The 13,234-nt window shown below is 56.0% G+C and overlaps 1 protein-coding gene across 1 annotated transcript in view; it reads left to right on the top strand.

Annotated features, from left to right (window-relative positions):
• Window positions 1-4,972: 4,972 nt before the first annotated feature.
• Window positions 4,973-13,234, top strand: part of VIPR2 (vasoactive intestinal peptide receptor 2) — a 59,551-nt gene continuing 51,289 nt past the window's right edge. The window contains exons 1-2 of the mRNA XM_056134827.1: window positions 4,973-5,053; window positions 6,905-7,004. Coding sequence (XP_055990802.1) covers window positions 4,985-5,053; window positions 6,905-7,004 — 169 coding nt within the window. The 5' untranslated portion in view covers window positions 4,973-4,984. The remainder of the gene's footprint in view (window positions 5,054-6,904; window positions 7,005-13,234) is intronic.

Below are 13,234 nucleotides of genomic sequence, written 5' to 3'. Positions count from 1 at the left end.
CAGCAGAAGCCTGGCAGGGCTGTCGACTCCTCACTGTCCCTGAAGCGTTCACAGCAGTTTTCCTGCCTTTGTCTCCTCCGGGGCCAGCCGGGCCTGGTCTGCTGGGCGCCAGTGCAGCAAGAGAAGGTCCTCACGAGGGAAGGCCATTTCCTCTGGGGGAGATGCCTCCACTTTCTGGCGTGGCCAGGGTCCTTGCCAGGTCACAGCTGAGTGTCGCCCCCCACCCCACCGGGCCCTGCACACCTGCTCCTCCCGCTGTGCCTACCCGGGAGGCTCCCATGGCCCATGGAGAGGGGGCAGCAGGGCACCCAGCACAGTGCAGGCAGAGACCCACTTGCAGGCTGAGGCCTGGGCCCTTCTGGAGAGCAGCCTGGGCCTTCGGAGACACTCAGGAGAGGCAGGCTTGAACCCGGAGCACAAACGAGCCAAGGGGCTGAACTGGAGCCAGCCCGTGGGACGCCTGCAGCTAGTCCGCTTGCTTCGTGGTGTCAGCCACCTGCTCGCCGCCCCTCGCTGCTCCAACAGGCCCAGCTCTCTCCAGCTGCTAGGGTGAAAACCAGACAGGGCCGATGTCGCAAGCACCTCAGTGGCCTGGGCGTCTGCTGCTCTGCCTGCCCCCTGGGCAGAGGAAGTCGGTACCAGGCTTCTCTGCAGCAAGGGCGAAGGTTGGGGGCTCCCAGCAGAGTACACAGACCCACTCCTGCTGGGGGTGGGTTTAGGAAAGGGGGAAGGAACACTCCCGGAAAAGAGGCTGCAGTGCGAGGGCTCTGCACTGCTGGGCTGCTCCCCACAGGGCTCCCATGGCACTCCCACAGTGCTCACCACAGTGCTCTCATGGCACTCCCACAATACTCCCATGGCATTCCCACAATGCTCCCCGCAGGGCTCCCATGGAACTTCCATAATGCTCCCTCCAGGGCTCCTCAAAACACTGCAGCCCACAACTGCTCCCATAGTGCTCCCTACAGTGCTCTCAGTGCTCTCACAGTGCTCCCATAGTGTTCCCCACAACACTGCAGCCCACAGCTGTTCCCCACAGTGCGAAGCATCCAGACACCGGGATGTTCACCAGAATCAGGAAGAAATCTACTATCATCCCTCACAAGACACGCAGTAAGCCCAGTGCAGACCACTCCTGGGAGAGTTCCGCGTGGAGGGGCTGTGCAGGCTTAACTCCAAACCTGGGACCCCCTGGACAGGCAGCCAGTAAACCACACACATGAAGTGGTGACCCTGTGCCAACTGCTCAGGACTTCCCCCGGGGACCCGGTCTGGGTGGGAGACAGGCTACTTCCCGGAACTCCGCGCAGCTCCCTGCGTGGGTCTGCACCACTGCGACTTCCGTGGGCTTTCGCACCCAGGAACCCTTCAGCCAGCACCGTCCTGAAGCTGTCAGGCCAGGCTCAAGGACAGCTCAGCTCCCTCAAAGGCTGAGGTCAGCGGGTGAGCCCAGACAATCCAACCCGGAGCACAGAGTAAGGGAACAGAGAAAGGGGCAGTGTCTGCCAGCTGGGGTGTGAATTGGTGGTCCCAGAGGCAGGATGTCTGCCCCTCCTCCAACAGCGAAGTGCCTCAGGTTACTCACAGGAGCAGGCCGGGCTCTGGCCCGTCCTGTCCCCATGGAGGACATGGACACTGACCATGACCCACCCCCACCAGCTGTCCAGTGTGCCTGTGTGGTGAAGTGTGCCCACACCCTGTGCCCAGCACAGAGGTCCAGGATGGGGCGAGGGGCCAAGGGATTTTCACTGCAGTGCTGGGCTTTTCCCACACCTGGGAAGGGACCTAGGGAAGGGCCCGTGACTGCAGGTCTTCCAGGGCTGTGGAGAAAGCAGCCTGTTTGGCTCGCTGGGAGGTGAGTGAGGGCTGAGCCAGTGGCTGGCCGACATGTCCTGAGGCCAGGTCTGTGAGTCCACTCAGCAGCACAGTCCAGCCAGTAGGTGGCTGAGAAGCCGCACCCCAGGCAGCACCTCGCATCAGGCTGAAGTCCGTGAAGTTTCCATCTCCATCGTCATCCAGAGTCGCCAAGCAGCTGTCAATATTTCTGCTGTGGGCGTGGCTCTGACAGGCAGCTGTGCACACCTGGTCTGGCTGTAGCATCAGGTGGGGGCCTGAAGGAGCCAGCAGCTCCACTGTTCAGAGACGAGGGCAAGGAGAGGTGCACAGAGAGTCTCGTGGGCACTGCCACCCCACTGGGCAGGACCTGAGGGCTGGCAGAGGCTGCCTGCACAAAGCTGCCCCTTGGCAGGAGCAGTGGTCACTAATACCTTGGATTCCCTTTATGCAGCTGACTCAATAGGGTTCTGAGATCCCTCTTCTTTTCACTGAATTTTCCCAAAAAATAAATAAATAAAGTTTGCTTGTAACATTAAGAAAGTTGTTTAGAATTTGGATCCTGCCAACACTCCAAATGGTCATCACCTAATGTCTAGTTTTCTCCTCCACCAAAGTGCTTTGAGTCAGTTCTCCCTCCCCACGCCTGACCCTGGAAGCCAGGCTATCCTCAGTAGCCAGGCTGTCTCCTGCTTGTCCCACAAAGCCACGGTCACACACGGATTTGTGTCTCTGACTCATTTCTCTACGTAGTCCCGGGACACGGAGACAGAGTCCCTCTTTCCGCTGAGCCTCCCCAGGGCTGCTTCCTCTTCCAGGGAATCTGTTAGTGGGGAAACTGCTCACTTTCCCGCGCTGGACTGAATTCTGTCCAGTCAGACCTCAGCCTGGAGAGCCGGGGTGGGGTGGGGGAACAAGGCTGGCAGCACAGGGAACATGTGTGGTGGGCTTAGCGGGCCACAGCAGAGTGGGGCCAGGCAGGGGTGGGGAGGGCAGCTGGACAGGCTCGCAGGGCCCCCAGGCATGAGGCAGGCCCATGGGAGCAGGAGGAGCAGTTGCAGGCAGACAAGGACAGGCAGAGACTTCCTCAGGCCCCCCGCAGGGGCAAGCAAGGCGCTCAGCCCAGGTCCAGGCACCCAGAAGCCTGCAGCCCACCAGGTGGCTGCCTGCTGCCCAGCCCAGGATGCAGAGGGAGCCGGAGAGAGCCTGAAGGTGGGATCTCCTGGACTGATAAAGATCAGAGGGAGCTCTGAGCAAGGGCAGGACAGGACAGGCTGGGCTGCCTGCTCCCCTCCCCCTGGTCCCCGGACTCTTCCCTGCAGCTTCTCCACTCTCCTCCGTCAGCATACCTGGTTCTGGAACTCCCCTCCAACCAGACTCCTCCCAGGAAAAATTGAGCCTTCTCCGTCCTGCCCCAACTCCTTGTACCAAGCTTCTATCTCCATATGGCACATCCATTGGTCACATGCCCTCCAAGAGGAGAGGTCAGTGAATATGTGTGTGTGAGTGTGTGTGTGTGAGAGTGCGTGTGAGTGTGTGTGTGTGTGTGAGAGTGCGTGTGAGTGTGTGTGTGTGCATGGTGTTCATGATCCTGATCTTCCAGGGGCTCTCTGAGGAGAAATCGCAGGTTTCATTGTGCACACTGACAATTAGATGCTTTTTAAAAATCTCATTGGCCTCTCCAGAGACAAATGATGAGTAAAAGTAATGTTTATCAAATCAGACCCAGGGTCAATATTTCCAGATCCCAAGCTATAAACCTAATGTCCAGACCTTGGTCTTCATTACTGTCCTCCACCAGACAGATGATGAATGGGCGGATAGAAGGATCAATAGATACATGGGTGAGGGATGGATGGATGAACGGGTGCATGGGTAGATGGATGGGGATAGCAGGAAGGGTATTAATGATATATTGAAGGGAGGAAAGGCTGGTCAGAGGGCACGCACATGATAAGGCCAATGAAGTAAAATTTAAAGAGCCGAACATAAGACAAAGGGTGTTCTTAGTTTCTTAGGATTCTTATCTTAACTTTCCTATAGGCAGCAATCATTTTCAAACACAGAATCAGAATGATGACTACCTGTCTTCTTTTCATCCCGACAGCTGTCCCGTGAGCTGGGAAACACGCAGCTTTGCTGCCGAAGGCTCGAAGGCTCTTCTGGCCCACTTCTGTCCTGGTGGCATCACTGACCAGGCACAAGTCGGCAACAGGAAGCCCCAGAAGCCGCAGCCCGCAGCTCTGGGTGAGGGGGTTCCAGGTCCTCAAAGCAGGACCTAACGCCAGTAGCCCTCGTGTCCCGACTGTGTCCTGTCCCCTGGACTTGGACTGGACTCCAATTCCCATGCCGCACCCACCCCAGCGTTCTGTTCAGGTTCTCTTGGGGGAGGGGAGTGTCCTCCTAACTCTGCACCTCACCCAGTGCACAATTTTTTTTTTTTCAGTTACTCCGATCTGGCCCCTCTGAGTTAAGAGGTAACAGCCTGCTCCACTCCCGCAGCTGAGTTTCTGGCACTTCGCGGAGGCCTGGGTTATTATTTTTCAAGTAGGGGCAGCTGGACCAGGGCCATGGCTGCAAGGACTGGGGTATTCGCAAGAACCCTGGCTGGGTCCCCGGAGAACGGAGGGAAGCGACCGGTACCTGGAGCACCCCCAGCTCCAAGCTAGAGGTGCTTCAGGGTGGAGATCCTGGGGGCTTGGGGAGGGCGGGAGGGAGCACGGGAGGGAGCCTGCACGGCGAGAGGGGGCTACCTGGAAGGACCAGGAGCGGGGCGGGGCCTCGGAGGAGGGGCCAGAGGGACGCTCCCACGGGCCCTGGGCGCTGGGCGCTGGGCGGGGAGTCCCCCCACCACGCGAGCAGCCAGCTGGGGAACGGCGTGGGGAGAGGCCGCGCAGAAGCGGAGGAAGGAGAAGGTGGCGCGGTCCCCGCAGTGGCGGGACCTGATGAGGGAGGGACGTGGGGAAGGAAGTCGGGAGAACGGGAGGGTCCTTAGGGGTGGGGCGCGGGGCGGGACGGTGGGCGCGGGAGGCGGGGCGGGAGGGCGGGGAGCCGCCCGGACCTGCGCCGCGGTCCGGACTGGGCGGCTGCTCTGCGCGTGCGAGCGGGGACCGGGCTCGGGTGCCCAGCGCCCGCTGCGCCCGGAGCGGGGATGGGCATGCGGCGGCCGGCGCTGCTGCCGCCCGCGCTGCTGACCTGCTGCGGCTGGCTCCTGGCCCCGGTGAGTGCGCCCCGCGCGCTCCCCGCCCAGAGCTGCGGCCGTCGGGCAGGCTCCCCTCCGGACCCGGGGCGCGGGGCTGGCGGGGCGCGGGCGCGGGGCTGGCGGGGCGGGGGGCGCCGGGCTCAGGGCACTGGCGCGGGTGGGGGGCGCAGGGCGCGGCGGGGGCGCGGGCGTGAGTTGGGGCGCGGGGCGCGGGCGGGGCGCAGGGTGCAGGGCGCGCGCGGGCGGGGCGCGGGGCTGCGAGCGCTGGGCTCCGGGCGGGCGCGGGGCGCGGAGTTGGCGGGACACTGAGCCGGCGGGGCTCGGGGCCGGCGGGTCACCTCGCGGCCTCTCGGCCTCTACCGTGAGAGGTCTGGGTCGCCTCTGCGCCTCCTGCCGCGTCCTGCGCGCTCGCGTGCGCGGGGCGCGGCGGCTAAGAAAGTTTCCTCGGAAACGTTCCGCTCCGGCTGTTTTGTCGTGGCTTAAAGCACCGAAAGAAAGGAGAGCATGGGCTTGTTATTTACAATTAACGAATTGCTCTTTTTTTGAAGACCTTTAACAAAGGACTTGCCACCTGGGTTTCTGCTGTGCCCCAGGACTGGAAACGAGTTTACGCACAAACAGTTCGAGGCTCTGGAGCCATTGCTGATTCCTGTCCCTTCGTGGGTGCCTTAGTTGCGCCCACCTCCCCTCCCTGCCCCACTGTCAGACCCCCTGGTTTCCTAGGGGGCACCAGCCTTTCCTTCCCGGGTGCTGTGGGATGCGCCCTTGCTGTGAGATCCGGGTTCTCGCTGCTGGGGCCACTAGTGCTGTTCCAGCATCAATTCAGGGCCCAGAGTGCCCATTCTGAGACCCCTTGCCACTAGGAACTTGGCTTCTTTTTAAGAGCTCTTTTGTGGACAATTGCTGTCTGCGATTCCTTGGATGTCCTGGTATTGCAAGATACCAGGATTGTGGTGAATCTTAATACCGTAATAGAGGTCTTCCCTTTTTGAGCCAGTGTCATGTCCCTAGTCCTGGAATCAAACCCACTGACTTGCTCATCTGGGAGAGCCAACCTGCTAGGAACCAGCAACTTTGAGCTTTCTTAGAATGAGAACTGGTGTCCAAAGCAATCACGTGTCCCTCCTCTTTGTACCTCAGTAGGGCAAGTGGACCCTGGTCAGAACTGGGCTGGACCTATTGCAGCAGTAAGGTAGTTGCAGGCAGAGGGCCCCAGTACATCCGGAGGACGATCGTCTTTAGTAAATGACAGGCAAGGAGACAGTGCAAGTGGAATGAAGAGGGCTTGGCCTGTGTAAACCAGACCTCGAACATGGTCTTCAGAAATGCCGAGTGCTTCTGGACAGCCTGCCCTTCGCTGGCCCTCGCTGCTTAGAGGGCCTCAGCGTGATTCCTGTCCCCTCTTTGTGGCCCCTCTCAAATTTGTCAGAAGCTCCTTCACACTCAGTTCAAAACTAGAGCTTCAGTTGTGAGTCTCAGCCTCTGACATGGAGTGAGCATGGGACCCGTGGTTGGTGGGTCTGGGGGAGTAATTTCTCATGGAGCTAGACTGGAATTGTGAGCCACATGTGACAAAGAGCTTTAGTGCCACCTAATCAGTGCCAGCTCCACCAGCACAATGTCCATAGTAAGTTTGCTTTCCTGCTGAGAAAAACAGATATGTTTGTTCTACTAAGATTTATGTTTGTTTAGTAATTCCTAGTGAAACTTTTGGGAAATCGCCATGCTAGGGACGCGAGGGGGACTGGGATGAGTCATCTTGAAGCACTTTAGACCTGGGCGTTTTCAATGTGGGGGCATAGAGCTTTGCTTGACTTACCTCTTATGATTTAATTTTTAGTCACTTCTGTTTCTTTTTACCTTGGCCAGGTGAGCAGTGTTCATCCAGAATGCCGGTTTCACCTGGAAATACAGGAAGAAGAAACAAAATGCACAGAGCTTCTGAGGGCTCAGGCAGCACAGCCCAAAGGTAAGGGAATACGTGCAGGTTGGGGCTTTGGGGTGGGCCACACACACCTTCCCGCACAGTGGAAGCTTGTTTCTGCGCAGTAAGCTGCTGCCAGACTCACCTGTGAGGACTGAGGTGGTTGATATAAGTTGCTGAAACAACAAAACTACTTCACTGAAGTGTTATTTCACTAAAATTTTGTTACTTTAGTTGCCCATTTTCCAGGGTTGAGTTCCTCAAGTTAAATTCTTAGTTTCATCCAGGATGATTTGAGGCAGTTAAAACTGAGGAAACCGGCAGGAGGTGGGTACAGTGTGCTTACACTGGCAGTTCCAGACCCTTGGCCAGCACAGTCGGGACACGGGTGCCGTCCCCATCCACAGGTCTATAGAGCAGAAGGCTGGGGTGACACCAGTCTAGACAGGAAGCAAGATCTTTTGCTTTTTCTCTGCTCTGTGCTACTGTTACTTCCTCTTCAAGAAAAAAAAGGATGACTGTGTGCTAAATAGTCTGGTACCTGCATAGGGTCTCAGACCAGAGATCCTGCACCTGACCGCTGCCCAGCACCAAGTGCAAGACACATAGGTCACTCCATTGTCCAGTTGCCACATTAAAATGAAATAAATGGAAGATACACTTTTTCTTTAATGAAAAGTCTCATTTTTGTTAGTTTATTTAAACACCATGGTTTACAAAATTGATCATTGTTTCTGGCATTCAGTGTTCCAACCCTAATCTCGCTACCAGTGTGACTCTCCCTCCACCATTGTCCCCAGTTTCCCACCAACCCCCAACTCTGCCCCCTTAGCAGGCACAAGATAATTTATTTTATAATGCTTGGTACAACAAAATGGCTAATTGAATTATCAAAAAATACTTCAGTAGAAGAAAGTCTCTGAAAATTGTCATACCCCTCATTGTTGCTAGTTGAGCCTTCTGAGTCATCATTTTTGTCTGTTGAGCTTAGTTGGCCCCATGCCACTTTTGATTTGTGTGCCCCTATTGGGCTGTCAGTACTTTGGAACCTGGAGGTGTCCCGGGACTCCAGCATCCTTAGAACTGGTCCAATAAGCTTCAGTGGCTTGGCTTGGCTCATACCTCCTCGGAGACTCCTGGTGAGGCTGTGGAACTGGGCTGGTGCTTACATGGCTGCAGCTGTAGGATGTGGCTGTCGTTTCTGTGGCTTCCGGCAGTACAGGGTGAGGGTGGGAGGAGGCTGCCTGGCCCCACTCCAAGACCACAGAGTTCTCAGCCCAAAACTCGGTATACCTGGACTGTTCTTGGTTTGGCGTTTCTGCAGAAGTAAGTTGTGAAGTAGCGAAGTTGAGTTGTTTGCATAGTTATCATGGTGGCACCTGTGGGGTGGGGGCGTGGCTGCCAGGGACTTCACCTGCCCCCTCTCAAGAGTGCCCCAGAGGGGCTGGAGCTATAGCACAGTGGGTAGGGCGTTTGCCTTGCACGCGGCAGGCCCAGGTTCGATTCCCAGCATCCCATATGGTCCCTGGAGCACCGCCAGGAGTAATTCCTGAGTACAGAGCCAGGAGTAACCCCTGTGCATTGCCGGGTGTGACCCAAAAAAAGCAAAAAAAAGAGTGCTCCAGAGTTTTCAGCCCGAAGACTTCGGTGCCATGGGTTTTCGTGGCTTGACTTGCATCTCTTTTGAGATTCGTGGTGAAGCTGTGGAGCTGGGATGGTGCTTCCACGGCACAGCTTTTGGCTTCCTCTGGTCCTGCTTCCACTGCAGAACCTCCTCCTTCAGTATCACAGTGAACTTCGGTGGACAGTCCAAGTCAGAAATGTGAGATGATGACTTGGAAGCCAGCCTTACCTGCTGGGGGAAAAGGCAGCTGGGATGGAGAAGGGACCACTAAGTGAATGATGGCTGAAGGGCTCACTCGTGATGGGAGATGCTTGCTGAAAGTAGACTATGAGCCAAATATGATGGCTGCTTAGTACCTGTATTGCAAATCTTAATACCCAAAAGGAGAGAGAAAGAGGGAATGTGCCTGCCACAGAGGCAGGGGATGGGAAGAGGTGGAGATGGCGGAGGGATACTGGAAACATTGGTGGTGGAGAACGGGCACTGATAGTGGGATGGGTACTTGAACATTGTATGATTGAAATGTTATCATAAAAGTTTGTAAGTCTATAACTGTATCTCACAGTTTCATGTGAGGAGTAGATTTATTTTAATGTGATTCATTAAAATAAAATTTAAAAATAAATGTGAGGTGAATTTTAACAGTGTACTTTGTCCAGATTACATCCACGTCATCATCATTTCAACTCATAATGAGTAGAAGATATTATGAGGACATTTTTGTATCACATTTTGTCTTACAACCCAGGTGTGACTTGCACTTGGAACGGGCCACTGTGCTCCAAGTGCTCACATAGCTGGTCGCATCCACGTGGACGTGGAACTAATGCTGATGTGGACTCAGCCCCCCCCACCACTGAAATGTGAGGTTTTAGGTCAGATTCTGCCAGTTTGGGGAACCTTCGGGGTCCAGGCCCTTCAGAGTCCATGTGGCCCTAAGGCATCATTTTCTGACCCCTGTTCTCAAGTGGGGTCCAGAGAAGGGCCAGTGAAGCTCTGGCAGCACGGCAAAGCTGGCCATCACCCAGCTCCGACATATGGGCAGGGGAGACCTGAGTCCCGTCACCAGGGTCACATGGCAAGGGGAAGATGCAGGACACTGAGGTGCATCTCCTCAGCGAGTATGAAGAGGCGAACAAGAGGAGATACTGAGAGGAGCTGTAGAGCCACTGGAACCTTCTAGCCTGTGGTACAGAGGGAGTGGGAGACTGCTGTGAGCCCAGGCCCTTTGAGTTTGAGTTTGTGGTGCAAACTCAGGGACTCAGCCACTCTCTGCCAGGGCTGCCTCAGAGCAGGGGGTGTCTGCCAGCCTTGAGAGGCACCTGTGGGCCGTGCTGTGCTCCTGAGCCCAGGCTGCACGCACTGCTGTTTTGTGTATGCAGACATGACATGGCAGCTGGCACAGGGAGCAGATGACCCTGGGCAGCACATTCCTGCTGACAGGGTCCCCACAGGCACCCTCCCTCACACACCTGGACACCCCTGAGGTGCTCTCCCTCTCTCGAGCTCCCATGAGGCTATTTGTCAAGAACCTCCTGTGAACAAACATGCAGAGCAGGTGGAGTCCACTGGGGAGCAGGCCCAAGGGGGGTGAGGGGAGCCTCACACGCAGTGTGGTCCCCACCCAGGTTCCTTAAGCATGACCTTGTCAGTGACGTGTGTCCCTTTCACTTGTCTCTGTCCAGAGGCACAGGCTCAGCCCCTCCTGGCCAAGTGTCTGCACGCAGTGGGGCTGATGGTCATGTGATGGGGGGTGGGGGGGGGACTTCCATGGTCTCCCTGAAAAATGCTGCTCCAAGTTGTCCAACTTCCTATTTTGAGAGAATGTCAGAAATATAAACTTAACATATTTCAATTTCTTAGAAGTTTACAACTATCACTTAAAAACAAGTTTCTGAGGGAATTCTCTCACCTCCAGTATGCCAGGCCCTCCAAAAGAACGTGGTGAGGAGCATCTACTGATTGAGAGTACAGAATCCCAAGGTGAGCACAGGACTCTATAGTGACCCCAAAGTGAGTGCAGAACCCCAGAGTGAGTGCAGAACCTGAGTAAACACAGAACCCAAAGTGAGCACAGAACCCAAAGTGAACACAGAACCCCAAAGTGAGCGCAGAACCCCAAAGTGAGCTCAGAACCCCAAAGTGAGCGCAGAACCCAAAGTGAGCTTAGATCCCCAAAGTGAGCTCAGAACCCCAAAGTGCGCGCAGAACCCCAAAGTGAGCTCAGAACCCCAAAGTGAGCACAGAACCCAAAGTGAGCTTAGATCCCCAAAGTGAGCTCAGAACCTCAAAGTGAGCGCAGAACCCCAAAGTGAACGCAGAACCCCAAAGTGAGCTCAGAACCCCAAAGTGAGCTCAGAACCCCAAAGTGAGCGCAGAACCCCAAAGTGAGCTCAGAACCCCAAAGTGAACTTAGATCTCCAAAGTGAACTCAGAACCCCGATGGCTCCTCCTCCCCTCTCCAGAAGCAGTCTGTGTGCTGCCCCTGTGATGGTGCTCAACACTGGGTGACAGAGACACTGGTGAGGGGCCTGCTACAGGGGAAGGTATGGTGGGGAGCAGGTGTGATGTGTGGGAGCAGGTGGAGGGCAGGTGTGGAGGAGGTAGATATGGAGGGTGGGCTGTGGGGGAAAGGTTTGGGGAGGGTAGGTGTGGGGATTAGGAGTGCGGGTTTTGTTTGTGGAGGGAGGTGGGAGGGCAGGTGTGGGGGAGGTAGGTGTAGGGGGACAGGTATGTGTGAGGACAGGTGTGTGTGCGGGCAGGTGTGTGTATGGGTAGGTGTAGAGGGTAGGTTTGGGGGGTAGTTGTGTCTAGAAGTAGATGTGTGAGGGCAGTTGGGCAAGTGTAGTATGTAGAGATAGGTGTGTGTGTGAGGGCAGGTAGGTGTGTGTGAGGGCAGATGTGTGTGTGGGTAGGTGTGTGGGACAGTTGTGTGAGGGTAGGAGTGTGTGTGGGTAGGTGTGGGGGACAGGTGTGTGTGAGGGCAGGTGTGTGAGAGGGCAGGTGTGTGTGGGTAGGTATGTGTGAGGGCAGGAGTGTGTTGGGGTAGCTGTGTGGGACAGGTGTGTGTGAGGGCAGGTGTGTGTGAGGGCTGGTAGGTGTGTGTGAGGGCAAGTGTGTGTGAGGGCAGGTGTGTATGAGGGAAGGTTTGTGTGAGGGCAGGTGTGTGTGGGTAGGTGTGTGGGACAGGTGTGTGTGAGGGCAGGAGTGTGTGGGGGTAGGTGTGTGGGACAGGTGTGTGTGAGGGGTAGGTGTGTGTGAGGGAAGGTAAGTGTGAGTAGGTGTGTGTGAGGGCAGGTGTGTGTGAGGGCAGGTGTGTGTGGGGGTAGGTGTGTGTGGATAGGTGTGTGTGAGGGCAGGTGTGTGTGAGTAGGTGTGTGTGAGGGCAGGTGTGTGTGGGGGTAGGTGTGTGTGGATAGGTGTGTGTGAGGGCAGGTGTGTGTGAGTAGGTGTGTGTGAGGGCAGGTGTGTATTAGGGCAGGTTTGTCTGAGGGCAGGTATGTGTGGGTAAGTGTGGGAGACAGGTATGTGTGAGGGCAGGTAGGTGTGTGGGGGGCATATTTGGGGGACAGGTGTATGTGAGGGCAGTCAGTCCCCGAAAGTCACTAGGTCTCTGGGCGTGACCCTACAGGGAAGAGAGGGAGTGGCCTGGCCACTGTGGTGGTGCCGGGGCTGCGTTTCAGCCGGGTCGTGGTGCAGCTGCGTGTCAAGGTGCTTCCTCAGCTCGGCAGGAGCCTTGTCTCTCGTGGTGCTCTTCCCTGTAGAAGGAGCTGGCTCGGGGGGCAGCTGTCCGGGGAGGAAGGACCTGGCGCAGGAACTGGCCTGGCCACCCTTGATCTTTCCGTGGAGGGCATCGTTGGAGCTGCAAGTTCTTTCCTTTCTTCTCTAGGGTGCCCAGGGTGCAAATAGCCGTAAGTGTAGCAGGGGAAGGCAGAGCAGCAGAAACAGGGCGGGACCTGAGCTGGCGGCTGGACATCAGGCTGCCCATCTACCTCTTAGTGACCCAGTGAGGAAGGGTCTGGGGAGCCGCTTTAGAACTCTGCAGGAAGAGGAAGTTGGCGCAATGAGTACCAGACTTGAGAAAAAACACTTTTCAGTGTCGGGGAGGTGTTTTTCATATATCAGACAAGGAATAATTTTTACTCTATATTGAACGTAAGCCAAACACAAAACAAGAAACAAATCCATAAATCCAGGGAAACCCACAATTAAATTAAACCCTCCAAAGAATTCATTTTGTAATCGAGAACCCCTGAGGTGTTTTTCAGAGACCTGACTGTATCGATCCATTGATCCATACGTTGATCCTAGGACGCAGTGTGTCAGTCCTGCACTGTGCTTGAGAGCCTCGGGGAAACACCCCCCACAGCCGTGAAGCCTGTCCTAATGTGTGGCTGGGCTGGTCACATGGCCTAGTGTGTATGACCAGGGCTGATCTCATGTCCTAAGCATGTATGTTACATGGTCTGACCTCACATCTGAGCATGTCTATGATCTGGGCTCACATCATATCCTGAGTGTGTATGTGACCTGAGCTCACACCATGTCATGAGCATGTATATTACCTGGGCTCACATCACATCCTAAGTGTGTATTAACCTGGGCTCACATCGTGTCCTGAGCTTGTATGTTACCTGGACTCACACCACGT

This window comes from Sorex fumeus, unplaced genomic scaffold, assembly GCF_029834395.1.
Source record: "Sorex fumeus unplaced genomic scaffold, SorFum_2.1 ptg000107l, whole genome shotgun sequence".
In the NCBI taxonomy this organism is placed as follows: Eukaryota; Metazoa; Chordata; class Mammalia; order Eulipotyphla; family Soricidae; genus Sorex; species Sorex fumeus.
This window is presented reverse-complemented; position numbering and strand designations above follow the sequence as displayed.